The 27,037-nt window shown below is 38.5% G+C and overlaps 1 protein-coding gene across 1 annotated transcript; it reads left to right on the forward strand.

Moving 5' to 3' along the window:
- Positions 1–1,241: 1,241 nt before the first annotated feature.
- On the forward strand, positions 1,242–26,737 carry UBASH3A (ubiquitin associated and SH3 domain containing A). Its single transcript, XM_032219223.1, has 14 exons — positions 1,242–1,730; positions 5,327–5,380; positions 7,902–8,088; positions 8,876–9,074; positions 9,423–9,592; positions 10,704–10,912; positions 14,648–14,765; positions 16,406–16,514; positions 16,843–16,965; positions 17,632–17,724; positions 18,436–18,580; positions 23,010–23,116; positions 23,981–24,087; positions 25,533–26,737. The coding sequence occupies exons 1-14, from the start codon at positions 1,618–1,620 to the stop codon at positions 25,668–25,670; spliced, it is 1,872 nt and encodes a 623-aa protein (XP_032075114.1). The 5' UTR covers positions 1,242–1,617; the 3' UTR covers positions 25,671–26,737.
- The last annotated feature ends 300 nt before the right edge of the window (positions 26,738–27,037 follow it).

A 27,037-nucleotide genomic window follows, 5' to 3' on the forward strand; every position in this document is an offset into this window, starting at 1 on the left:
AATCTTGCACCGTCAGACTTCTAATGTGCTGTCATCCAATCTTATCCCAGCACTTCAGGGAAAAGCCAGAAGTTTAAAGCTTCACCAAAAGCTAGGAAGGTAGAGGCCTGCTGAATTTCAGGACGCAGAGTGTTGCATAGGGCAAGGGCTGCCATGGAAAAGGCACACTTCCAAGCTCCAATCAGATGGCAATATTTGGGAGAAAGGACCAGGAGCATGCCCATCTTGAATTGCACACACACACACAAAACCCTGGAAGCCAGTGCACCACATACAACAGAGGTGTTACATGGGCAAATGTACACACACACACACACATTACTGTGCATGCTGCAGTTGAAGTGTCTGGGTGGTTTTCAAGGACAGCCCACGTAGAGTACATGCAGTGATCCAAAAAGGAAATGACCAAGGAATAAGTGACAGTGAGCAAGGTCTCCTGGTCCAGGAAAGAGCTCAATTGACTTCTCACATACTAATTGAGAGTTATGACCCATAGCACATCAGTAGGGATGAAATAGTATTTTTCCTGAAATTCATAAGTGGGATTTTGACCCAGTATTTTCAGAGGAACTTATGCTCAGCAATAGAATGCAAGCAGGATGTCCTGTCTCCTGCTTGCATTCTAAATCCAGGAGAGCAGTTTGTCATATCAGGGAATATTAAACTTTTCCAACCTAGGTTTATCCATATGTCTTGCCCAAGAATTTCCATTCACATGTGGCAGTCAGCAAAATTAGTGGTTGGAGATTATGAGGAATCTATTGTACTCCAGAACATCTGGAGATTCTACATGCAGATTCCAATCTACCATAAATTAACTTCCTGAGTTTAATTACAAATGGTGATTGAACATAGAATGGAGAGTGTGAAAGAGTGGGAAGAGAACAAAAAAACAACAACAATTCAGATAAGATTATGACTCAAGATACACAACACTTATGTACTTTGGAAAGGGGATATAATGTTTTGGATGAAGTTATTTTTTTCCTTAAAGATTATTGACTTAATTCTAATTTTACTAGGAAGTCTTGTCATTAGCTTTGATGAGTACATCAATTGTCTATTTTCCAAGAATTGTCAGAACTGGACTGCCATTGAGTTCAATATAAAGAATTACAAACTAGGAAACACTGACTTGCAGCAATATGGAATGTGGCTAATTCATTGGTAATTCCTGCTGAAAGAGAGCCAGTTGGGTGCAGACACCAAAGATACCACCAACCACATCCTCTAATTTTGTCTTAGGCACAAGAGAGTGTCTTTAGACAAGTCACTCTCTTTCAGCCCTAGGAAGGAGGCAATGGCAAGCATTCCAAAATCTTGCCAAGGAACATGCAGATACTAATCCAGGCTGTCTCCAGGACCCAAGACTATCTCAAAGGCAATATAAGTCATGTTGAATCTGCTGCTATATGGCATGTATATTAAAAATCTGCTTTCCTTTTCCTCCTCTTTGTAGTCTGCCTACTGTAATAATTGTAAGAACCGCAGCATTCTGTAAAAACAGGATATAAGCTTGTGTCAAAAAGACTGAAGGAGGTTTTGAGGGTTTGATTTTATCTTAGCAGACTCTGCCTCTCTTTCTCTATACACACATTTACAGAAGGAAAGGAAGAGATGGCGGCAGCTGAGACTCAGCTCTATTCGAAGGTCTTAAACAAGAGAAAAAACAGAAGTACCAATTCCTTACTGGAGCCTCTCTTGGCCACTGGTTTCTCTGTACATGTAGCGTAAGTACAGTTATTTTCACACTGTCACAGAAATCCACCCTTTTATGTTTAGAAGAGCTCATGGAAAGAGCTTATGAGAAGAACATCTCAACCCCACCCTGTTTATGTATTGGTTCCCAGTTTACCCAATTCCTGTTCATTTTAACATGTTAATGTTTCTCAATGTTTTAATGTTTATATATTTTTGTTTTTATTGTGCTGTAAGCCACCCAGAATTACTCAATCATGAGATGGGTGATATATTATTGTTTTAACCATTCGGTCGTGTCCGACTCTTGGCAATTTTAAATGCAAGTGCTCTCCATGCTGTCCAGCACAGCTTTCTTTCTTGTTGGATGTTCATCTTGGTACAGCTTTGATGGTATCGGGACAGCGAGATCTTTTGCTCTATTAACCCTTCCTAGCATCACTGATTTCTGCAATGAATTTGCACACATGTCATCGTCAAAGTAAATCAGATGTAGTCTTGTGATTTTGGCTTCTAGTGATTTGTCTGGTTTTATACGGTTCAGCATCTCTCTGCTGGTTGCCCTGGTTTTCGATGGTATATATGCAATAATTTACAGCAGCACCAAAGTTCAAATGAGGTATATACATTTAATAAATAAATAAACAATTTAAAAAACTACATGGAGTCATCAATGATTCATTTGTAGCATAGCATCTCCTTTGAGAACAAAGCAAATTCAGTTCTTGGATATGCCTACATTTTTCAGGTCAATCTGCTGGAGAAGGTTATTTGACAGTGTCGTTAAATTCAATCACAATATAATCATCTAAAGTATATCTGAACCAAAGCAAAGCAAATACAATATTAAAACTGGAAATTGTTTGGAATTTATTGAAGTTAAATTCTTAAAGGGGACAAAATTTTGGAAGTTCTTAAAACTCTATGATTGTAAGCAAATGAATTATTGAATGTGTCATTTTGTGAAGACTCTTAGAGTCTTTTAAGAGTCCTCACGGGTAAAAACTGGGCAACCACTTGTTTGGGGTGCTTTGAATTTTCCTGCAACAAACAGGCAACTAAGTTAATGAGCTATTATACAATGTCCCTTCCAGCATTCTCATTTTAGAATTCTAGGGGTGCTTTGAACAATTTCCTTTTGTTCTTGGATAGCCAATTTCTATCATTTAAATCTAAAAGTGCTAGCTTTTACATTGCTATGTAGCATACTAGGCATTTAAAGAATGCAACATATAATTTTTGCCGGCTGCTTTCAAATGAGTTTGCTCTGATGAATTACTTCTTACAATGCAAATAACATTTTAGGAATAATTTCAATACAAAGGTTTAGGAGCAGGCTTTGGGGGGGGGGGAATATTTACATTTCTCATTCACTTAAATATACTAAGAACCTCATAGACTCATATCTTTTCTGAGTGGGACGACAAAAACATTTCCTGATTATTTTCCCTGGCAGGGAGATATTATTTAGCATGTTTAGTTAGCTTATAGTTAACTACAATTTAAATTAGCTTCTAACATTTGTTTGTTCATTGGCTATGTCCATTGTTTCTTTAAAAATCAATATGTGTTTAATTGTTGGGTTTCTGTGATTATTTTTGTATAGGCTATAACAGCTTGCTTATTAATACAGTTGCTGCTAGTCACCTTCAGCTTCTTGAAGTAGAATGGCAGGATACACTGTGATTCTAAATAAATACAATTCAACGGGGCTGCAGTATTTGAATGACAACTGATGTGGGCCACAACCTTAATATTCCTGGAAAGGTATCTAAGGAATAAAAGCTTCTTTGGTTTTTCTCTTCTGAAGGTGCGGAGAGAGCTCCAACTTCAGAGAGATAAACTCAGCTGCATGAAAGCCTCTAAAGCAGGTTCATTCTGACATTGGGCCCAACATCAAACAAGGGCTAAAGAGACATATCAAAGGACATACTAAGAATACTGATGGATCCATAGCATCCTTCTCTCTCCCAGTCACACGTACAAATGAGCTGCTAATCTATATCAGCTAAGGAGTGAATCTAAACTAATAATAGCTTATTTTTGATAAAAAGTAAAAGGCAAAGGAGTCCCTGAGGATTTTACTCCACTAGTTGTTGCCGACCATGGGGGCATGTTGCTGACCCTAGGGCCCTGCAACCATCATAAATGTGAGTCTGTTGCCAAGCATCTGAATTACATGATATTGCCAAAAGTATTCACTTACAACTGAGTCTGATTATGTGAATGGTTGAGCGAATACTTTTGGCAATATAGTGTATGATCATGTGCCCATGGATGGTCATAAATGTGAAAAATTGTCATAAGTCACTTTTTAGTGCCATTGTAACTTAGAAGAGTCATTAAATGAACTATTGTAAGTCAAGGACTACCTGCATTAAGTTTTATCTAAGGCTAAATCACAGATAGGATTGCTTTATTCATTATTTCTTAAGAAGAGGTAATCTAATTCTCCAATTAATCAGGGCACAGTTTTCTAAAATTCATGTATTCTGTAATTCTTGCATGCCGATAATTATAAGAGGAAATGTCCAAATGGTGGTTACTATCTTTAGTAAAAACCATCTTTAAACCTAGAGGACCTGAACTGGAGAATTGCTGCTGATTCACAGACAATTATATGCACATCAACTTTGTTATAGCTAACAATTTCCATCCTTATACCAGGTCAGTTGAAAAGATAGAAAAAGGTAATGCCTTACTGAAATGCTTGCATGTACAAGAATATTTTTAGCACCAGGGTTTGAACTTAGTGATTTTTCTTTTTTTTTAACCTGCCTTTATTATTTTTATAAATAATCCAAGGCAGTAAACAATCTTCCTAATCTCCCTCCTCCTATTTTCCCCACATTTATGTTGCTGAGCGGGAAATTTGTTAAGTGAGCCAAGGTGGCGCAGTGGTTAAATGCAGCACTGCAGGCTACTGCTAGATCAGCAGTTCAGCGGTTCAAATCTCACCGGCTCAGGGTTGACTCAGCCTTCCATCCTTCCGAGGTGGGTAAAATGAGGACCCAGATTGTTGGGGGCAATATGCTGACTCTCTGTAAACCGCTTAGAGAGGCCTGAAAGGCCTATGAAGCGGTATATAAGTCTACTGCTATATATATATTGATATTGCCCCCATTTTACGACTTTTCTTGTCACATTTGTTAACTGAATCATTGCAGTTGTTAATTAATAACACGGTTGTTAAGTGAGTCTGGCTTTCCCATCGACTTTACTTGTCAGAAGGTCACAAAGGGGATCATGTGACCCCACCACACTCCTACTGTCATTAATGTGAGTCAGGTGTCAAGCGTGCGAATATAAATCACATGACCATGGGGATGCTGCAATGTCATAAGGGTGAAAAGTGGTCCTAAGTTATACTGTTGTAACTTTGAATGGTCACTAAGTGAACTGTTATAAGTTGAGGACTACCTATATAGGGTTTTAGCACAATGTCCCCCAGTCAGCTTTCATACCTAACTAGGAAGGGATTAGAACTCTTGATCTCCTGATTACTAGCCTGGGGTTTTAACCACTAGAGCAATAGCTATACATATGGCAAAGCCAAATCTTTAGTGACATTGTTTAAACATTATCTATCACATTTTTTGCTCAAAATGAATATATTGTTTTTCTTTAGATTAAAGGCTTTGGCAGCTACTGGACAAAAGACAGCAGAAGCAGCAATACAATGGTAAGTTTGGGTGTGATTTTAATTACTGATTGGGAGCTGCTCAGAATTTGATATAAAATGGACAACTTTTTAAAAGTTTTAAATAAAGTCCTATGGCATGTTGCTGCAGAGAAATTTATTTTGAATGTTTTTTTTCTGATTCAATAACTCTATTGTGAAGAGCCCTGATTTTCATTTATGTTAAATGAAATCTAGATCAGTATTTCTCAACCATGGTCACTTAAGACCTGGGGACTTCAACACCCAGAATTCCCCAGCCAGCTATTCTATGCTGGCTAGGGAATTCTGACATTGAAGTCCACATATCTTAAAGTAGCCAAGGTTGACAAACATTGATCTAGGGAATAGAATTACATATAATTCAAAAATGATATGGAAGAAGAGCTTTGGATCTTGATATTCATTAAAGTTGCCTTAGGGAAATATGGCTGATAAAGAGATTCTCAGAGTATGTTGGTGTCACGACTATATGCAAGGAGTACAGTGTTTTTCAACACTCGGCCTACCTATCTTGGAGCCTTTCCCACTAATATCTAATCAAGGTATGAAATTCCCGGCCTATCTCTTTGCTCTTTTGGTCCTTGAGAATTTTCTTCTCATCCTTGGCCCAAGCTTGAGGCAATCTTAAGTCATTCTTAGTTGTTCCTGTATTGTTTCCCCTCCAAAATTGACAGTAACCACTAACAATTTCGAAATGACATGTTTCACTGCCCATGATGTTGACACGGCTCAGTCGAGTGATCCAAAGGGGGTTATTCAGTTTCTATTGGCCACTTCAAGGTGATGTGAACATAAATTTTCTTTTCACTTTCTTGGCAATCTTCTCTGTTGTCATTTTTCTCCTCCCCATTTAAAAAAGGTGAGGAAGTACATGGATTTGAAAGAACAGTATCTACTTGAAAATGTGTGAAAAAAAGAGAAAAATGTATCTCTTTCAAAAGCAGCCAACATGACCATATCTAATGTGATATTTCAAAACCGCAGTCTTTGGCAAGTCAGCTACTATGGTTTTGAATGGACATTGTTTCAAAATCTGTTGTTTCAGCAAGTCTAATAGCTGTTAGGTGAGCTTCCTAAATTAAGATGCAATCTCATCTTCTCTGGCTTTGCTCTGCAGGGTAAAGCAGGAAAGGGGAATCATGCCACCTGTCTAAATTTATCATCTCCCCAAACTCCCTCCTGTCCCACTCCAGTATTATTGGGATTGGTAACTGTTTCCCACTAGCTTGGAATCCCTCAGAAATAACAGAGGTCAACACCAGACAATTAAACAAAAGGCAGCACATGCTCAAAAATGGACACGGCCATTCAGAATAGAAACAAGAGGTGGGGTGGGAAACTGCCAAGGAAAAATCAAACAATATGCTAGCACTATTTTCTAGTGACTCATGGACGGGTGGACAACTATTTAACTTGGCAGTGGAGAAAGACTGCTTTGTCATCAGAACTATCAGAAACTGACACGATCAGATTCTTTAAAAATGTGATTATTAAATGTGTAAAAATTGTAACATTTACAGTTCTGGGAACAAATATGTATTTATTATTTATTTCATAATATTTATAGTTAAATGATTGTGAGCAGCATACAACCAAAATATGCTTCTGAAATTGGGGCTTATTTAGGAAAATCTATTCCAAAGATCTTATTGTAGGCTTAGCTGTTATTTAATCTTGAGAAGGATGAACCTAGGGTGCTTTTAAACTAGAATAATTTCAGTGGAATTTTTTGTAACAAGAATTGTAGTTTTAACATTTCTATTCTGGAGATGTGTTTAGTTTTGGTATCATAGTTTGAAGGAACATTGATCAATTGGCACAAATAAAGACAAGGGCTATTCAGTTAATAAGAGACCTGGAAACCAATTCCTATGTGGAACAATGGAGGAGATGGGCATATCTGTTTTACTGAGGAGAAGACTAAGATATGACAGCAGAAGTCTAAATGGTTGCCATGCAGAGGAGCGAGTTGGCTTTTCTCTATTGCTCCATAAGGCAGGAACAGAACCTATGATAGATTTAAATTAGGCTCTAGGAGGATTTTCATGACAATAAAAAACCACCTTTGAAAAAGTACCTTTGGGACAACCATGACCTGGATGATAGAGTATCTCCATAAACAAGACAATAAATTATCAACTAGTGAAATTGACTTACAAAGTGGTTTGTTTCCCTTCAGTGGAGGTCATCAGATAGTCATCTGTCTGAAAAGCTTCAGCACAACTTGTCCTGAATAAAAAAAAAATAGTATTGTTACTGCTTTTCCCATTCTACATTTCTATGGGTAATTTCGGATGCTTTATGCAACATGTGAAGGGCCATACTTTAAAATAGGTGGGAGTAGCATACATTCTGAGAAAATTAGCCAGTTTTTAAGGAGTGGAGTGGGTGCTTTCAGGATCTACAAGGCTTAAAACAGCTGTTTTCTCCTTTTAAAGTATTCTAAAATGCAAGAAAAAGTTGCCTAATTTTTAACCTTATCCATTCTCAGAAGGGAAGCCATTCTCCTTTTTAATTGCAGGTTGCATTCTCATTGCAATGATCCTTCTTTAGAAGATCCCATCCCTCAGGAATATGCCCTCTATTTGTGTCCAACGGGCCCCTTGAATGACATTCTGCTGGAGTTTTGGAGAGAAAGCAAATGCCAGTGTGGAAAAAACAAAGCCCATGAAAATTTTCCACACATTACCCTTTCTGACTTCTTCACAGTAAGTTACTTTTGTGTGTGAGATGACAATGACTTAAATAACATTCTGGTATCTCTTGTTGCAATCTTACCTTGCTGTGTAAAGCTTAATGCACTATTTGGGTTAAGCTAAAGATTAAGGTCAGAGATAATTTCACTCTGCATGTCTGCTACTCTGGGATTTGTATCACACTTGCTATTCTTACATCAGTGATGCTTTTCCATAGCTGAGCTCATTAACTTCATTCTCATCTGTGGTACAGGAGGAAATACTATGAAGTTTATTGTGCAGTGTTAGCCCTGGAGATGTTGGGCAGGTGATTCAGTAGACAAGCATTTTTGCCTCCTTAATATTTTCTGCTGAGTAACTCCTGCAAGACACCACTGACATTATTTCCCTGTGCTTTTTCAAGTGAGTGGCTTTTTTCTCTTGCTGCAAGAAGAAATGCTGCAAGAGAAACAGAGAAAGTAGGATAGAGTAGAATAGAATGGAATGCTGACAGGATGCTGGTTTTCATACAACCTTGGTGTCCCGCTGGAAGAGTTCCAATTTGTTCATGAGAAGAACTGAGCAACTGCCAGCAAGAAAATGGTCAGGAGACTTGTGGTGGCATGAAAGTATCTTGGATTTCAGAAATTAAGCCAGTAGCTGGATGAAATGACCTATACTTATTTCAGTTGTTATAATTCATCATATCCATGTCATCTTTACTTTAAAGGTTTTAGTTTTATATATCACTGTATACTACACTCAACAGTTAACTCAGCTCTTTAGTCTGTAACTCTAACTCAAGATTTTTTTCCCCCAGTGTGAAGACCAAAAAGTTGATGGCTTATATCAAGCACTAGAAAAAGCCGGTAGCCAATTTTCCAGCAGTTTTCCTGTGATGATTTCCCTGTCACTACATTCTTCCAGCACCTACATTGGCTTCTTTCTTAGTGATGGCCCTGAAAATGTCATCAAATCATTTGCTGCTGCTTTTGCTGCAGAGGCCACAGTCTTAGCAGGTAACAATAATCCAGAGGTCATGATGTCTACTGGTACAAGCAGAGAAGCAGGTTTGTGAGAGGGGGAGCTGTCCTTTACATTCTCCTTCTATATAGCAGCCCCTTCCGTGTAGCTTTGGGAGTATTAGAATATGTTCTAATACTTGCCTGTATGTATTTAACTTCTAAGAATACAGGGATCTATGTATACCACTGAAAGCAAGGGGGGTATTTTCTGAAGCGTTGGTCAAATGATTTCTCTGTGCATCCGTTCAATGCTGCAACACTTTTTCAAATGCAAGTCTGAGAATAATACAGTAATACCTGATACAGCCTTGTAGGTACAGTTTGGTTATGTTTTGTCTACAGATTGCTGTGTGAAGCCTTCAATAAAGCAACTCCACCTCACTTTAGCCCACAAATTTTATCCTCATCACCAAAAGACATTGGAACAACTGGCTAAATCAATCAACCCTAAGCAAAGTTGCCAGTGGGTGGCAGCTCTCTATTCCAGGGATATGCGCTTCGTCCATTATCAAGTAAGTGCTACCTGGAATCCATCCACTTCAGGCTTGCTCTGTTTCTAAGTTCACCCATTTTTGTATCTTTTTATAGATGTTTAGAATGGCACTCAGAAAGATATATTAATTTTCATACTCATATATGTATGAATAACTGCTCTGAACCTGTTAAAGAATTATTCAAATCAATATTCTTGAATGTCATTTTCCACTGTTTCATTAATATATGAATCTTGTATACTTTTTGCCCAAATTGTTATAATTTATGCATAGTTTTGATGGGAATATTGCATCATACAATTTTGAATATGTTGAACTTAAAGTAGAACTGAGTTTTACTTCACGAAATACATATTTGATAAGCTTTCACTAAAATATAAACTAAAGTAATTTTTCCATCACACTTGCATGCTGTTTGTTAAATCTCTTAAAATTAAAATCTGTTTGAGCAGTGCTTAAAAGTTTGTGAAATCTTTTAAATTTTCAATATTTCTGCATAAATATGAACAAAACATGATCACTATTCACCATACAAATGTGAAAAGTAGATTAAAGGAATCCAAATGAATAAAAAAACATTATACTTGTCAATTTATTTATTGAGGAATTTCTTACTGAATTAAAATTTGAATCATATACATAAAAATAACTACAGTGCAAAATCAGAGAGATCTGAAAAGGCTTTGATTTAACCATAATAACTATGTATTACTGAGCAACTATTTTGGCTGGCATTGATAATTGTGTTGCAGAAGACAACTATTCCTTCTATGATAACATTTCACACCATCAGATTATCACATTCTTGAAAGTTCAAGAGCATCACCTTGTCCACCCTATGTTTTCTCCTACTATTGATATAATATAGCTGATTTTCCAGCAGTCAAATCCCATCTCCTTTTTGTTAAATAAATTCTATTGAAATCAATGGGATTTAATTCTGAAATGAATTTTGGAAATATTCTTAACCAAGTGAAGGACATGCTTAATGATGTAAGGTTATGGTTATAATTGCATGTCAACATTATGAATCAGGTTAATGGATGCAAATATGCAAATGTAACTTTTCTTGGATTTGACAAAATATTTTTCAATTTAATACTGACTTTTTTTACTGGCTTCTATTAAGGTTTTAAGGGTCTTATTCCAGTACAAGCCTCAAAATATTGATGAATTAATGTTGAATTCAGGGGATCTTATATATGTTGATCGGTCACAGCAACATGAAATATGTGATGGATGGACAATTGGTATATCTCACCAAACTGGATGCCGGGGATTTCTCCCTGAAAATTACACAGAAAAAGCCAATGAGTCAGATACCTGGGTTAAACACAGGTTAGTATTAATTGGTTGAAAATGTCTTAACTCATCATTTTAGAGACAGGACCAGAGGTGGATTCTGACCGGTACACCCCGGTATGCACATACCGGTAGCAGAAATTGGGCATTTGTTTGCATACCGGGCCCCCTGGAGGCCCCTTATTGGTACGGTCCAGCCCCTGGCTTGCTCCCCCACTCACTCCCCCCACCCACCCAATCACCGCTCTCTCTCTCTCTCACCCCACCTGTCCACACCATGCTTGCCTCACCCACACACTTCCTTTACCAGAGCAGAGGATTTGGCTGTTGGAAGAAGCCCGTGCGGTGCAAACTTACCTTCTCTTTGACAGCCGCCTGGTTTCCAAAGAGAAGGAATCACGTGCCATGCAGGCTTCTTCCAACAGCTGAATCCTCCGCTCCTGACCTATTCCTTCCTTGGCTGTTGGAAGAAGCCCATGCGCGCTTCCTTCTCTTTGACAGCCACCTGGTTTCCAACAGAGAAATCTATGCATTAGAGAGGGAGGAAAGGCAGTCTCTAGCAGATGCTCAGCCTTCTCTTCCCTCTAACGCATGGATTTCTCCGCACCCCATTGGAAATCAGGTGGCTGTCAAAGAGAAGGAAGCATGTGTGGGCTTCTTCCAACAGCCAAGGAAGGAACAGGAGCAGAGAACCCGGTGGTTGGAGGAAGCCCATCCTGCCAGGCTCCCCAGGGCTCTGCACCCCCCAGAAACAGCGGGGCCAAAGGAGGGTCCCTGTCCCAGGATCCTCTGTGGAAGGGCTGGGGACCACACTGGACCTTGTTCTGGCCGCTGCTTCTCTCTTGTCCTCCATTTTGGGAGCCAAGCAAGGTGGCAGACATCTGCACAACCTCACCAAGTGCCTTTGGTGTCCAAAGCCTGTGGGGGCAGGACCAAAGTTTTGGCACCCAGACTTGGGGTGCGGGGGGAGCCAAGTCCCACCGATCTCAGCTGCCCCGAGCACCGGCTGCTCCTTTGCCCACAGCTCCAGGGCACACAACAGCCACCCCCAGCACAGCCCCTACCCACTTGCTAGAAAAAGGCAAAGCCCCAAGAAAGGCGGGGCAGTTAGTTGTGCTGGATGCACAGCTCTGAGACGGGGAAGAAGATTGAGAAATGCGGAGCCACATACTGCTCCATTCCCCCGCCCCACAGCCCACCTCCTCAGGTGGGACCAGGGCGCATGTGGGATGAGTGGAGTTTGTGACCAACTTCCAAGTGAATGGGGCTGTTTGTGACTAAATGGGAAAGAGAACATAAAGGAATGCAAGGGAACATGGAGGTAATCTAATCCAACCCCTTCCCAAGGCATGAGTCCTTACACTTCCTTCTCTTTGAGAGCTGTCAGTGGCACACATGAGAGAAATGGTGTGTGTGTGCATGTGTGTGTGTGTGTGTGTGTGTGAGAGAGAGAGAGAGAGAGAGAGAGAGAGAGAGAAGGAGGGAGGGAGGGAGGAATGACACACCTACTGTACTTGCATGAGCCATTTAAGATCCAGTAATCCCCACAGGTAAGTAGGAGTCCCCCATCTCCCCCACCCTACCCTTCTGGCAGAGTGTTGGAGCTCAGAGGTGAGGTGGGTTTTTTCCCCCTGCCATTCTGGAAGAAAAGAAATCTAGTGCGGAAGAAGAGGAGGGGCGGTGTAAAGGAGTGCCACCTTAAAACAAAGCCTCTGAGTAACTGGGAAAGAAAACCGTGCTTGGCAGGTTCCAAGCGTGGCTTTCTTTCCCAATTACTCAGAGGCTTTAGTTTAAGGCGACACTGCTTTATGCTGCCCTTCTTCCTGCTGCTGCAAGCGACAGGTGCTTCAGAGACATGGCGGGCAGCTCAGGGGAGACAATGGCCATGATGACTTCACTCCCCAGGAGCCGCCACTACTGCCACCGCCTAAGCCCTTCCGGGAGACAAGCGAAGCAGGAGCCCCCAAAGCGAAACGTCTCTCCTTTCCAGTCATCGCTGCCCCATTGGCCCAATTCCCCAATACAATCCATGGAGCTGCTTTCCCTTATGAAAATGTGGTAGAATTTTCAGGCTTTCAATGCCTCTGGCTATAGATAGGAAGACGGGGGCATCTCGGGAGTGAAGCCTTCTGTGCCAAGTGCTAAGTCCCCCTTCTGCCCCCATGAAAATCACCCCCACCTCACTCACTCTAGTTAAATGTGCTAGGGTGATAGGGTTAGTTTTAAATGGATAGTAAGGTTCATTTGCCAGCCTCCCAGCTGGCAAAACAAAAATTTTCGCCAACCGGAAGGGATGTGTGCATGAGAGCGGGGGGGGGGGGGGGAGAGAGAAAGAGAAAGAAAGAGAAAGGAAGGAAGAGAGAGAGAGAGAAAAGAGAGAAACAAAGAGAGAAAGAGAAAGAGAGAGAGAAAGAAAGAAAGGAATAAAGAAGGAAGGAAGGAAGGAAGGAAAGAGAAAGAAAGAAAGTTGGAGAGAGAGACACAAGAAAGAAAGGAGGGAGGGAGGGAGAAAGGAAGGAAGAAAAAGTGAGAGAGAGACACAAGAAAGAAGGAAGGAAGGAAGGAAGGAAGAGGAAGAGAAAGGAAAGAAAGAAAGAAAGAGGAAGAGAGGGATACAAGAAAGAAAGAAAGAAAGAAAGAAAGAAAGAAAGAAAGAAAGAAAGAAAGAAAGAAAGAAAAAGAACTTATGATCACAATTGAGCCCAAAATTTTGGTTGCTAAGCAGGAGCGTTGTTAAATGAGTTTCACCACGTTTTACAAGTTGGCCACTCTTACCTGGTCACATGACTGCTAAGCCATGCCCACAAACAGGCCACCCCCACAGAATAGGTAGTAAAAAAATTGAAACCCACCACTGGACAGGGCCTCACTTGCAGCAACACAAGTGATTAACCTGGTGATCAGCTCATAAGGCTTCCCCATCCTAAATTAAGAGCTTTGTGTACTTATTTGTGTATGCTTGTATGTGAGAGAGAGAGGAGAGAGAGATCTTTACTAGTGCTATCCCTATCTAAATGCAATTTAACATGAAATCATATAACAACCAAAAGATACACCCCATTCCACTTCAAGGAATATGAGTAACCCAGCCAATGAATGGAATTGGGTCTCAGCTTTCTATCTGTCATTTTAGCATTGCAAGGCAGACTCATGAAATCAGAATGAAAATGAATATATTGTCACGGCCATTACATTGAGAGATAATCTTACAACTGTTTCTGTATCTTGGACAGCTAAGGATGTTGGTTTTTTTTAATGGTTTTTGCTTAAAATAGCTATGGAGGCATTTTTTTATGTAGATGCTAGAAAGCATCAAAAATAGATAGATGTGCTCTGAAGGGGAAATATGCCATTTACTCTGCACAAAATGCAGGTTTAATTATACTAGTAAGGAATGCTAAGAAAATGGAGTATTGCTCATTTGTCACTAAATGGTTTAGTTTCACTGATTAGCACATTGAGCCCATAATTCTCCTTCTTTTTATTTCCTTATTGCCAACACAAATATATTTCAGATACAACTCCCATTATTCACTATATACTGAGTTATGAGCATTGTAATTATCTGGAGAGTACTAGAATTCCTACTTCCCACTTTAGTCACAGGAGACAGTTTTGTGTAGACGCAGGTTTCTTGGTAAGAACACTGTGTTCCATTTATGAGGGAAATTACTCTTCTGAGATGTGTTATCTTACATTCAGTCCAAAGATATATGAGATTCCAAATGTTCTCACTGTTTTCTGTTTTGTTCTTTGCTATTTATGTTTCAGAGAATATATTTTCTCTGCAGATGCAGGCCAACATCCTAAGAACCAAATCAAAACATGCTTTAAAACAAAGATTCCAAGTCCAGTGCCAAGGAATGTAGCCAAAATGCTTGCTCATCAGGTAACTGAAATTCAGGGATCTTGATCTATGGAATATGTGTAAGAATGAAGGGGAAGACAAGTTAGGTATTAAACATTTAGATACAGAAAACATTTATCCAGTTATCAAATTTTAGTTCAGGATTTCTAGATGAAACCAATTTCATTGTATTTAAGTACAATGACAATAAAGATTATACTTATGAAAGAGTAACATTATCAAAATTGCCAAAGGGCAATGACATCTATTTTCAGAAGTCAACCAACTTTTTAAAAAGTTACCCTAAAGATTTTATTCTATCTACAGCATCCACATAAGTAAATTCTTCCTGCTATTCTTCTGAGAAAGGGTTTTTTTTTTTTTTTTGCTATATAAAGAAAGAGCAACAATTTCAACATCTATATGAACAGTGTGTTGTCTGGTTATAATTAGTTTGAGCAATAAACATCATGATAGTAATAATATTCCTTAGTAGTGGTCATATAATAACAGTGTTTTCTCATAATATTAATACTTATTGATTATTAATACTAATTCATATTAATAATAAACATATTACAATAAGCCCTCATAGTAAAATTAGTCCTTCTCTAATAATTTTAAATGTTTTCAATTCTGTTTCTGTTAGTTAACCATTGATAAAATGAATTCCATACTTCAAAATATTCCATGTCTTCCTTCCCTTTAATTTCAAGTGTTAATCTATCAATTTTGGTACATTGTAGTATCTTTTTATTATCTTCTCTTCTGTAGAGATCTCCACACTTTTCCAATGTTGTACAAATACAATTCTAGTTGCTGTTAATACATGTAATATTAAATACATAGTCTCTTTATTATATTTTTCTGATATAAATACCCAACAGAAATATTTATGGTTTTAGTTTTATATGTTCCTTTATCATTTTTCAGAAAGTATCTTAATTGACTAAGTTCAACCTGGCGCTTTCTCAGAGGCATTTGCCTTTAATTCTCATCATTTCCACATAGCATAGTACTTTGTTTGAAAATGATGGATACTGTAATCTAATATTTTTGGGGGACAGCATTTTGGAAAAGATAGTCTACACTGTATTCTTAACAGTTTAATTATAGTGAATGAATGTTTAAATATTCAATAACTATGTAACATATTACCTAAATCTTCAGTGTATCTGCAGAAGATCTGTTGCAAAGGATAGTTGCCCTTTGTAATCAAATATTGCAATGCCATGAGGCTGACTTCTTCACTTGCTCTCCTTTGTAGCCTGCTGTAGATGCCCCTTCATAGAAGCTATAACCAAACATCACATCCTACTCATGAGTTTCTCATAGCAACATTTTTTTCTTGAGACAGAAAGCTATTATTGATAGACTTTATTCAAGCAAATGTTTTTTTCTACTTGAAACATGCTACATTATTCACATTGTTCTGAGTTTCACAAGTTCGCTGCATAAATATAAAATGATAATACAGTCAAATGCAGCATTCCTCAACCTTGATAACTTTAAGGTGTGTGAATTTCAACTCCCCAAATTCCCCAACCAGCAAAGTTGTGAAGGCTGAAAAAGGCTGATCAGATCTCATCAATTTAGTTGCTATATGAATTCACTTTTGTTCATCTGAACTACTAATCTTTCAATAATTTCAATAAGCAGAGTTATAAAATAATTTCTTTCAGCTGTCAACACAAACCACAACCCAGAGAGACATGTTGGTAATTTGTCATGGAGAAAGAGTAGACCAGGTGTTTGGGAAATCTTGGGTACAGCAATGTTTTGGACCAGATGGTAAGTAAAGTTTTAGAGATCTGATATTGGAGGTGTGATCTAAAGCGATGGATTATGTGAGGAGAAATGAACAAAAGAACAATGACTCATCTATTTTGTATTACATCAGTTCCCAAATGTACTGGGAATTTAAAATGGTTTTCATGTAAATAAATAAAACATCCATTCACCAGGAGATTTTCATGATAGTTTACATTTGGAAAAAAGATTGGGATTATAATTCTGAAGAAAAACTAAGCAATAATCTTACTAGCCAGAGCAGCATGTTAAGATCAGCTGGGTAATTAACAAAATTAAATTAAATAAGGTTAATGTCATCTTGTTTCAGGAAAATATTATCGACGAGACCTCAATTTCCCCTCCAGTTTACCAAATCAAGATGATTATATTAAACGCTATAAATATGATCCTCCTTTATCATGTTGTGGCACATTTCAATCTAGACTGACTGGTAAGATTTTTAGTATATTAGTCAGCAACTGAGGAAGAAAAATGAGGAGTTTTAAAAGAAATTCTTATTTGGCTTTTTTTGATATAACACCCATACAAATTTACATTCAAATTTATTTTTTAAACACGTACATCATAATTATAAGCCTCTTTAAACTGGATGCACCTGACATTAAGTCTTAGAGAAAAGTCTGGGTCATAAAAGTCATTATATTTTGGGAAAATGTATTTTAATACTATATTTAGTTAGCTATGGGAGAATAATGCCTGAACAGCATTAGGAGCATCCTTAGAAACAATGTAGAATCATGATTTTATATCAAGCTCATATTCCATAGACATAAGTATGAATTAATAATCCTTTTTACACTATATAACATTTTAATGATCTATCTACTTATTAAAGTCAAATTATCATGAAGACTCTAATAGCTTCTTTTCATTTTGAAAGGGGTTGTGGGTGGGTGCTTGTGGGAATGAAGGTGTGTGTATATAAGGAGAGGATGGAATCCACTAAGAGACCACATTAAAACTGTACAGAACTCAATTAAATGTTTCCAGTTGGATTGTTTGAAAAAAATTCAACTGATATTCATGAAAATGTATTGATTTGCGCCCATTCCCTTTTTGTTTGGAAAAAAGAAAAATTAATATTTTCTACTAATAGGAGAAGCCTTGCTAGAAAAAGAAGTGTTTGTTGGCTGTGTATACTCTTCTCCAGCATTATACTGTATTCAAACTGCTTATCATCTAATAGAAGGTAAGGCTTTCCAATATGAACAGTTGTTTATTGAGAAAATTCTACCAATTTTCTGTTCCTGTTACTACAAGATAACTTTCTTTTTTCCTACGTAGCGTAATTTAAGTACCACAATCCCAGCCCTCTCCAAAGGTATTAATATTGGGATTCAAAGGATTGGAATTCAAGGAAATTATTCCTCTGGTTTGGACAAGAAATTCACATTACTTTTTCAATAATATGGCTGCCAATAAAAGCAGCTTATAAAAGAGCATTCTAGATACATCATTTCAACATTTCTCCTCCTAATCATTGTAATTGTATGAATTAATTACAATTACAATGATTACAATTAATCATTGTAATGCTTTTAAACTGTCCTTTCCCTTTCCCCTTTTTCCTTTTATTGGGGGAGGGGAAGGGGACAGAAGTATATCCTTTTTAACTAGTTATTTCTAATTTTCCCTGCCCTTCTGAGTAAAAGGGAAATTTCAAAACCATCTTGCTTTATCTTCTATTGCTTCAGAGAAAATCCATTTTAGGTCAAGTCTACACCTTTTAAGTCTCATACTCATCTATGATTTTCTTTCCTTCTTAGATGTTATCTGTTTACTTTGTTTTTTTGTTTTTAATTTGAATTTAGAAGCTAAAGAAGTCTAGATATTTATTGAATGAAGGAATCAGATCTGAACAGTGGTCTTCCTTATTTTTTTAAATGTTTTCCAATTACAGGGCTTCGGATAGAACAGAAAGCTAAAATTCGGATAGAACCTGGACTGTTTGAATGGACTAAATGGGAGGCAAGCACAACTGCTCCCTCTTTTACGACAGAAGAAGAACTGAATGAGCTTGGTTACAGCATAGATACCACATACAAGTAGGTGTTGCCATTCAAATATGTTTCTCATATGCTGACTATGTCAATGTAATGGGGAGTAACTAAATGGAAATTACCCACCCAAAGTTATGGAAGTCTTGTCAAATAAAACCAATCAGGGTGGGGTCACTTTACTTATGGTGAGTTACAAATCCAAATAGATTGCATTTAATTTTAAATGCAATCTCTTGGCTTATCCTCACCACCCTCTAGAACAATGATGCCCTGCTAATCTTCTGATCAGCTGCCAGTCATGGTCAGTAACTGGGACACGCCTTAGTGGATTTTACTGGTTTTATGTCCTGACCAGTCATAGTTACAACATTGATTAGAAGCTGAGTCCAGCCTAGTTTTGCTGATTGCATATTGAAGTACAGAAGGTAATGACAGAATTATCCCTAGTTTCTATGCAATTGAGGATTAGGGGTAAACTGTTAAAACAAGAAGGCAATTGGCCTTATATCTTACTTATATGTTTCTTTAAAGCATTGCACTGGTTATAGCTAGAAACAGATGCCATGTGAAAAATGCATTTGATCTGAACTCTCGAAATCTTAGATTCTGGAGCTTATATATGCTACTCCTATGCCTACAGTTTTTATTCTAATAGCCAATGCAATGCCTTCCTGGTGAATGATTTGGATAAGCAAGCAATTGCTTTGTGCAAGGGAATGAATGGCATTATTCATAAATCAAAGTTCAATTTGAAAATGGCATGTGCCAATGATTCTCATTGGGGCATACAAAACTATTATACTATTTTGGGTAGTCTCTGTGAGGATTTTTTTTAAAAAAACCAATTAATAAGCAACTTTAGGAGTAAAACCAAGAGTCACACTGAACAAATGCAACAAGATTTTTTAAGTTGAAAATCACACAAGGTAAATAATAACTCATTGTCATATATGTTGATATGGACAGCCAGAAATTATTTGCTTTCTACAACTACTAGCCATACTGTTTCCATATTTTCCATAGCAACTTAGTTCTGTGGTTCAGAACAGTTTTTTAACATTTGCAAACCCACAAACAGAACAGGAAGTAATGTTAGCCGTTGACTGATTGCAGCAAAGTACAGTTCAGATTTTGAAATATCTCTTACATTGATGCTGAAATTGTGAAAAATGCTTAGGTGACAGAAGTGACTTGAGGTTCTGTTGGTTTAAGCGTGCATTGCAAAGGAAAGACAACTTCTGCAATAAATTATGTTCCTCAGCAAGGTTGTTAGCAGCATCATTTTGCTTTTATTTTGGTCAAAATCGTATTTTAACAATGATACCACCTGAAATGTTTTCTGCAATAATCTTTAGATCTTCTGAAACTATATAAGGGGTGTGAAATAGACAGGATACAGTTGAAAATGATGTTACCTTCTCTTGAAATTTGTCATTAACATTGAAAATTCAGTGCCAAATTTATACATGACATTAAAATTATACTTGTATTTCCTTTGTATTTTTTTTTAATGTACCAATTGGATATTTCTTGCAAAGCACATGCAGATCAGTGAATAAATATTTATCATGATTGCAACCAATAATGGAAGGTTTCATATTGTTTCTTTGAAACATCTACATATTAAATCACATAGCAGTCACATATTCAACACACACACACACCCCCAATATATCCATAAATATGCAATTTTTAAGTATTACAATGTTTGGTAGAGCAAAACTGTGTGTTAATTGTTTACATGCTGGTTGTGCTTTTGCTCAATAGCTATTTGGCAAGGGAGATCAAGGGGAAGGAATCTGTTTTCTTGTTGTTCATCACAGGAACTTAGAGATGGAGGAAAATGTTTTTGTAACCTTCCTGAAGAAAAGAACTATACGTGTTGTAAGGTTTGGCTGATTGTTACTCTGGAGATAGGGTGAAGAGGCTAAAGGCAACAGTGTTCACCTCCTAGCTTATCAAGGAAGATGGAGAAATCTTGGACTAGACAGGAAGCACTTCTATACAGACAAGAACACCAAGACATCTCCAGGAAAATAGAGAAAGTAAAAGAAATGGAGGAATATGACAGAAAGGTTCAAAGCTGTCAGGAAGGACTTTTACACTTTGGAGGTTCAGAATAATTTTAAGGACTTCCCTGTTGATGACGTTATGGATGCATGGATGAAGAGCAGCTGCCACAGACCTGAGGGACTGAAAATATAAGCTTGAAAAGGGAAGGATTCCTGCCCTAAACCTGAAATAGGGAGTAATGGATGGCAATAATCAGAGACTCCCTGCTCAGAAAGGTTGAAGCCACAATCTGTTGGCACAATAATCCATAAAAAGGAACTTGCTTCCTTCCTGGAAAATATTAAAACTGAACAAATGGATTGTCAGAAGATGCCAATTAGAATGGTTTAGATCCTTTCTGAGATGGCAGTTGAGGTTCAAAAGAGATGGACTACACCTCACAAGAAGAGAAAAAACGTATTTGGAAGGTGATTTGCAAAACAATCTAAAGTATTTTAAACTGAATTATTGGGGATGGGAGAAGAAAGTTCTGAAAATAGTGTGACATCAAATACTTGGTTTAGGTTTTTATTGTTTAGGTTTTATTGGGATTTATATGCCGCCCTTTTCCCTGAGGGGACTCAGGGCGGCTTACAACCACAGGGGAGGGGAAGTGCAAGGTCAAAACAAACACTTTGTGAACAAAAGAAAAATAATAAAACACAACTTTCATTCAGCAATCAAACACTCGGGCGGGTAATTGGAAGCCTATCCCCAGGCCTGCTGGGAGAGCCAGATCTTGAGGGCTGCGCGGAAGGTCTGGATCGTGGTGAGGGTGCGGATCTCCATGGGGAGCTCGTTCCATAGGGTCGGGGCAGCAACAGAAAAGGCTCTCCTCCGTGTGGTCGCCAGTCGACATTGACTGGCAGATGGAATTCGGAGGAGGCCCAGTCTGTGCGATCTGATTGGTCGATTTAGGGAGGTAATCGGCAGAAGGCGGTCTCTCAAGTACCCAGATCCACTACCATGGAGTGCTTTAAAGATGGTCATCATTATCCTGAAGCGCACCCGGAGACCAACAGGCAGCCAGTGCAGCTCGCGGAGGACAGGTGTAACGTGGGCGAACCGAGGTGCGCCCACTATCACTCGCGCGGCTGCATTTTGGACTAGCTGTAGTCGCCGGATGCACTTCAGGGGCAACCCCATGTAGAGCCCATTGCAGTATTCCAGTCTAGAGATCACAAGGGCTCGAGTGACTGTTGTGAGGGCCCCCCGATCTAGGTAGGGCCGCAACTGGCGGACCAGGCGAACCTGGGCAAATGCCCCCCTGGTCACAGCTGACAGCTGATGGTCAAAAGTCAGCTGTGGATCCAGGAGGACTCCTAAGTTGCGAACCCTATCTGAGGGGTATAAAATTTGACCCCCCAGCCTAAGCGTTGGTGTATTAGCCAAATTATTGGGGGGGAAACACAACAGCCACTCGGTCTTATCCGGGTTGAGCACCAGTTTGTTAGCACTCATCCAGTTCTTAACGGCCTCCAGACCCCGGTTCATCACGTCCACCGCTTCATTGAGTTGGCACGGGGCGGACAGATACAATTGCGTATCATCCGCATATTGATGGTATTTTATCCCGTGCCTCCGAATGATCTCGCCCAGCGGTTTCATGTATATGTTAAATAGTAGGGGGGATAGGACCGAACCCTGAGGTACTCCACATGTTAGGGGCCTCAGGGACGATCTCTGCCCCCCTACTAACACCGACTGCGACCTGTCCGAGAGGTAGGAGGAGAACCACCGCAAAACAGTGCCTCCCACTCCCACCTCCCGCAGTCGTCGCAGAAGGATACCATGGTCGATGGTATCGAAAGCCGCTGAGAGGTCAAGGAGAACCAGGATGGACGCATAGCCTCCATCTCTGGCCCTCCAGAGATCATCGGTCAATGCGACCAAAGCGGTTTCTGTGCTGTAACCAGGTCTGAAGCCGGACTGGAAGGGGTCAAGATACTTGGAATGGAACTGGGAGGCATATGCAAAGTGTGGAGGCACCCAATAATGAGCATGTAAAGAATAATAAGGAACATGTCAAGTTATATCAGGAATAACTGGGAATCTTAATGCAGGACAGCACATATGATTTAATAGATATCAAACCCATGAATGAAAAGTAAGGAATGAAGTATATAACTAATCAAAAGAATAGATTGGATAAAAGAGGACAAAGAGTAGCCTTATATATGAAGAAAGTGCACATATTTTTTGAGATTCAGGTTTCTGAGCACAAAAAGTATAGTTGGAGCATTTGAGTAACAATATAAGAAGGAAGATATAAAGTTATATTTGTACGGTATAAACAATCCAGGCAAAAGACCTGAACAATATCCTTCTGAATCAGATTAAGAACTTTCAAGTAAGAAAAAACATAATAATAATGTGAGACTTCAACTACACTTAAATTATTAACGTAATTGTTTTTTAACAGATGTCACTTTCCTTCTTCTTCTTTGATACCGTCTGAAAGCTATGAAGACTATATTAACAGATGCTCTTCAAGTATAAAACAGATTTCTGATACTTGTTCATCAAAAGGTAAAGCTTCATTATTCTTCAGTCAGTGATTAAAATGAAACCAAGCCTTTGCTATAGAAAATTCTCCTCTGTTGGGGCAGGCAACTATCTCTGATTTCCTGTGGCTCAATTTTGGGCACCACTGAGATTTGGTTTATGTCAATGACAGCAGTGTGTTTTCCTCCTAGTTTTAATAGGAGAAAATGAAAGAAATGCTGGAATGATAAGCTTGACATATCTATATCTATGAAGAAAGAAAACAAGAACAAGAAAGAATGGAGTTAAAATCCTCCAAGTTTTCACAAGCCCCATTAAGCCATTGCCTTTGGACAGGGCGGCTGGAGCATGTTTAAGGTCTAGAATAAGATAACATTCAAAGGTAGGCCAGGCAGACTTCATTCACCCTGATTCACTAGAGCAGGGGTGTCAAACTCACATCATCATGGCGGTGTCATGTGATGTATTGCTTTTCCCCCCTTCGCTAAACTGGACATGGGCGCGGCCAGCGTGTGATGCACCCGTGGACCGTGAGTTTGACAGCCCTGCACTAGAGTTTAAGAAAGGGATGAGGTGCAACACAATCAGACTTACAAGATTCTGCTTTTACAGCCAAGCTGAATAAAAGTAGTTTCTCCTTCCTCAAGTTGATTCCCTAGTCCAGTCTGCTGAGTGGGGCTGATACTACACTATTTAAACCTCCAGCTGTTGAAAAATAAACCCTTGGTTGCCAAAATGGTGTAAATGTATTAGAATTAGGGACTTCAAAATTGTCTAGCCAAGATACCCAATATTTTTCTACACCACAGATTGGAGAAAACGTGTCTAGGAGCGTTCATATCCAGTACCTTAATACGACACTTCAAGAAATCTCATTTCTGTCTACAGGCACCATACTGATTATTGCTCATTGCTCATCTCTGGATTCCCTCCCTCGGCCATTACTGGGTTTGCCTGCCAGGGAGAGCAGCGAATTTGCTAAGTTTGTTCAAAGGGTAAGACATTGTACATTGCCATTATAACTTCCTTATTTAGTTTTGCCTTTTCTTGGTTCTTTATAATTTAACATTTTATATCTATTATTCTGACTTCACCAACTAGGCACCATTCAAAGGTTTTGAACTATTCGAGTTTGCATCATTCCTAGTCTTAATACCTGTGGAGTCTAGAGGTTCATATTTATTTCTATCCCAACTTTATTATTTTTACAAATAACTCAATGTGGGGGGGGGGGCGAGACACATATTCAACACACGTTCCTTCTCCTCCACAACAGCCCTGTTAGATGGGTTGGGCTGAGAGAGAATGACTAGCCCAAGGTCACCCGGCTTTTATGGCTAAGACAGACCTTGAATTAATGATCTCTTGCTTTCTAACTTGGTGCCTTAACCAGGGCTAAGAGAACTTCAGTGTATCTGTTTATTTTTCAAAATATGAACAACTGCTTTGCACTAGACTGGGGTACCTACCCATCCTGCAAGAAATTTCAAGGATTTCAGATACAGCTTTTCTTGTGATGTCTTATCTTACCTTTTAGGAAATATCAGGCATTACACTTGGCAATTTCTGAAGTAAAGCAGTCCCTTTTTGTTAAGGGGATAGAAATAAAATAAGCTGGCTAGCAGTATCTTTAATACAGTGCTACATATGAAAATAAACCAAGGAGACCAGTGTATAAGATCAGACCTGCCTTATATTGCTGACATAGGTTCCTGGTTCATGTTTTTCAAATTTATTTACTTCTTTTTAATCTTCCTTTGGTTTTTTTATAAATAACTCAAGGTTGAAAAACTTACCTAATATTCCTTCCTCCTCCTATTTTCCCCACAACAACAATCTTGTAAGGTGAATTGTGCTGAGAGAGAGTAATTGGCTCAAGTCACTCAGATGCTGCATTTTCACATTGATGATCCATGTGTAGACCTCAGAGGACTCTGAATTTCTTGTTTTCAATCTTCTTTCTAACTATTGGGCAAGAAGCAAGGTTATAGTTTCTCTCTTCCTTCCAGAGGTCCTTAAAAAGTCTCAAGTGCCTAATCCTTAACTCAAATGGAAAAATAATGAAAACTATTTGATCGTATTATGATGTTCAGTGGTGGGTTTCACTTTTCTTTTTACTACTGGTTCACCCCGGGCGTGCACACAAGCTTCACACATGCATACACCTTCCGTGCATATGCCCATCCACCCGCACATGCGCTTTGCTTATGCACACATCTTCTGCACATGTGCCTAGTCTCAAAAATATAGTTAAATAGGATGGCATAACTCCGGGGTGAAGGGATGGGCCCATGCGATTTCCACTACTAGTTTGGGCGAACTGGTCCAAACCGGCTGAATACCATGTCTTATGATGTTGCCATATATAAAGCTTCTTTTTGTTTTTCTTCAAATTATTGTATCCCTTCTCATGCACATTTTGAATTTTCTATTTTATTAGGTCCCATCTCTAGCCATGTGTTTCTGCAGAGAGATGAAAGAGGAGAAAAGGTGGCAGATGGTTAATCCACCAGTTGAAATGTTAACTCATGGAGCCAATATTGCATTTAACTGGAAACACATCATTTTGGACAATTAGACAATAATTGAATTTATATCTGGAGACTCATAGCCAAAAAGACTGCACTGCAGTCTGTTTTCTTGGGCTAAGAGTCAAATCTGTTCTGAACTCAGGAACTGACTAATTAATAGAAAGAAAAGGCCTCACTAAGATTTTTTGTTTGGAACTTCAAGTAAACCATGTTGACAGGATTTTTTCTATTCTTTTTAAAATAATTCCTTGACAAGGACAAAATCTACTTTTTAACTATATTTGAACTTTAAATTAAAGTTTAGAATGCACATTTTAACTATAATTAATCTAAAATAAAGTTGCCTGGAATTAATGAAGAATGATGCTTATATCATTTTAATTGGCTTAGTTTCAACTAGATAATTTTAGTAATGATAAGATGCTAGTGTTTTGCAGTACAATTGAACAATGACTGTTTACTGTTTTGTTGTTCTAAAATCCATGATCCTGATAAAAATTAAGCTGACATATAATATTTGCTGGAGATTTCCTGATATGATAGGAATGCATATGACACCTACAATAATTTAATGTACATACCATAACTAAAAACAAGACAATCCCTGCATACAGTCTTCTAGTCAAAAGCAGAATAGGATAGGATAGGATCAGAGTTGGAAGGGACCTTGGAGATCTTCTAGTCCAATCCCCTGCTTAGATAGGAAACCCTACACCATTTCAGACAAATGGTTGTCCAATCTCTTGTTAAAACCTTTTAGGAATAATTGAAAATTCAGGCAGTACAGTAGCTGTGAAAGTTAAGTCATATATATTATACAGTCTATCTGGATTGAAAACGTGGAACGGAGAGCCAAATGGAGTTGGACTTTCTGCAAAGCTTAAAGGAAGCGGAATAGCGCCCTCTGGTGGAATGATTGCTGTAGGTGAAAACTGGCAGGGAAATGAGTGGAAATGCATTTAAAATAGATGTACGTGTTTTTGATGAATGTACACAACTCTCACTATTCAGACAAGCTTTTTTAGATCTTGACACATTTGAAACCATTTTCTAGATGGTCAGGAAATAAGTATGCATAACTTTGGCAACAGCAGCATTCTCAAATTTCAGTCTAAAATGTTACTCATTCATTTTCTTAAGATACCAACGGCATACATAATAAACAATTGTTCTTCTTTTGTACTAGAATAATTGTTCTTTTGTACATCTACTACTGATGTGTGGATTTATCAATTAATTTTCTGAAATAATTTGTAAAAATCAAATTGTAGCTGGATGGATTTTGGCCACAACATCCATTGCATTGTGGAAGAAAAAAATAAGGATTCCAACAGGCCAATAGTGAAATTTGCAATAAAAGCTTGTAGTTACACCATTCGCCCAGGGGTCATTTTCACATCCTTCTTACTATAGC

This window comes from Thamnophis elegans, chromosome 6, assembly GCF_009769535.1.
Source record: "Thamnophis elegans isolate rThaEle1 chromosome 6, rThaEle1.pri, whole genome shotgun sequence".
NCBI lineage: Eukaryota > Metazoa > Chordata > Lepidosauria > Squamata > Colubridae > Thamnophis > Thamnophis elegans.

Coding starts and splice junctions, on each gene's coding strand:
- UBASH3A (XM_032219223.1), top strand. CDS start 1,618: ATGGCGGCAGCTGAGACTCAGCTCTATTCGAAGGTCTTAAACAAGAGA. Junction 23,117..23,980: donor TGATACTTGTTCATCAAAAG/GTAAAGCTTCAT, acceptor TTCTGTCTACAG/GCACCATACTGATTATTGCT. Junction 24,088..25,532: donor TTGCTAAGTTTGTTCAAAGG/GTAAGACATTGT, acceptor CTATTTTATTAG/GTCCCATCTCTAGCCATGTG.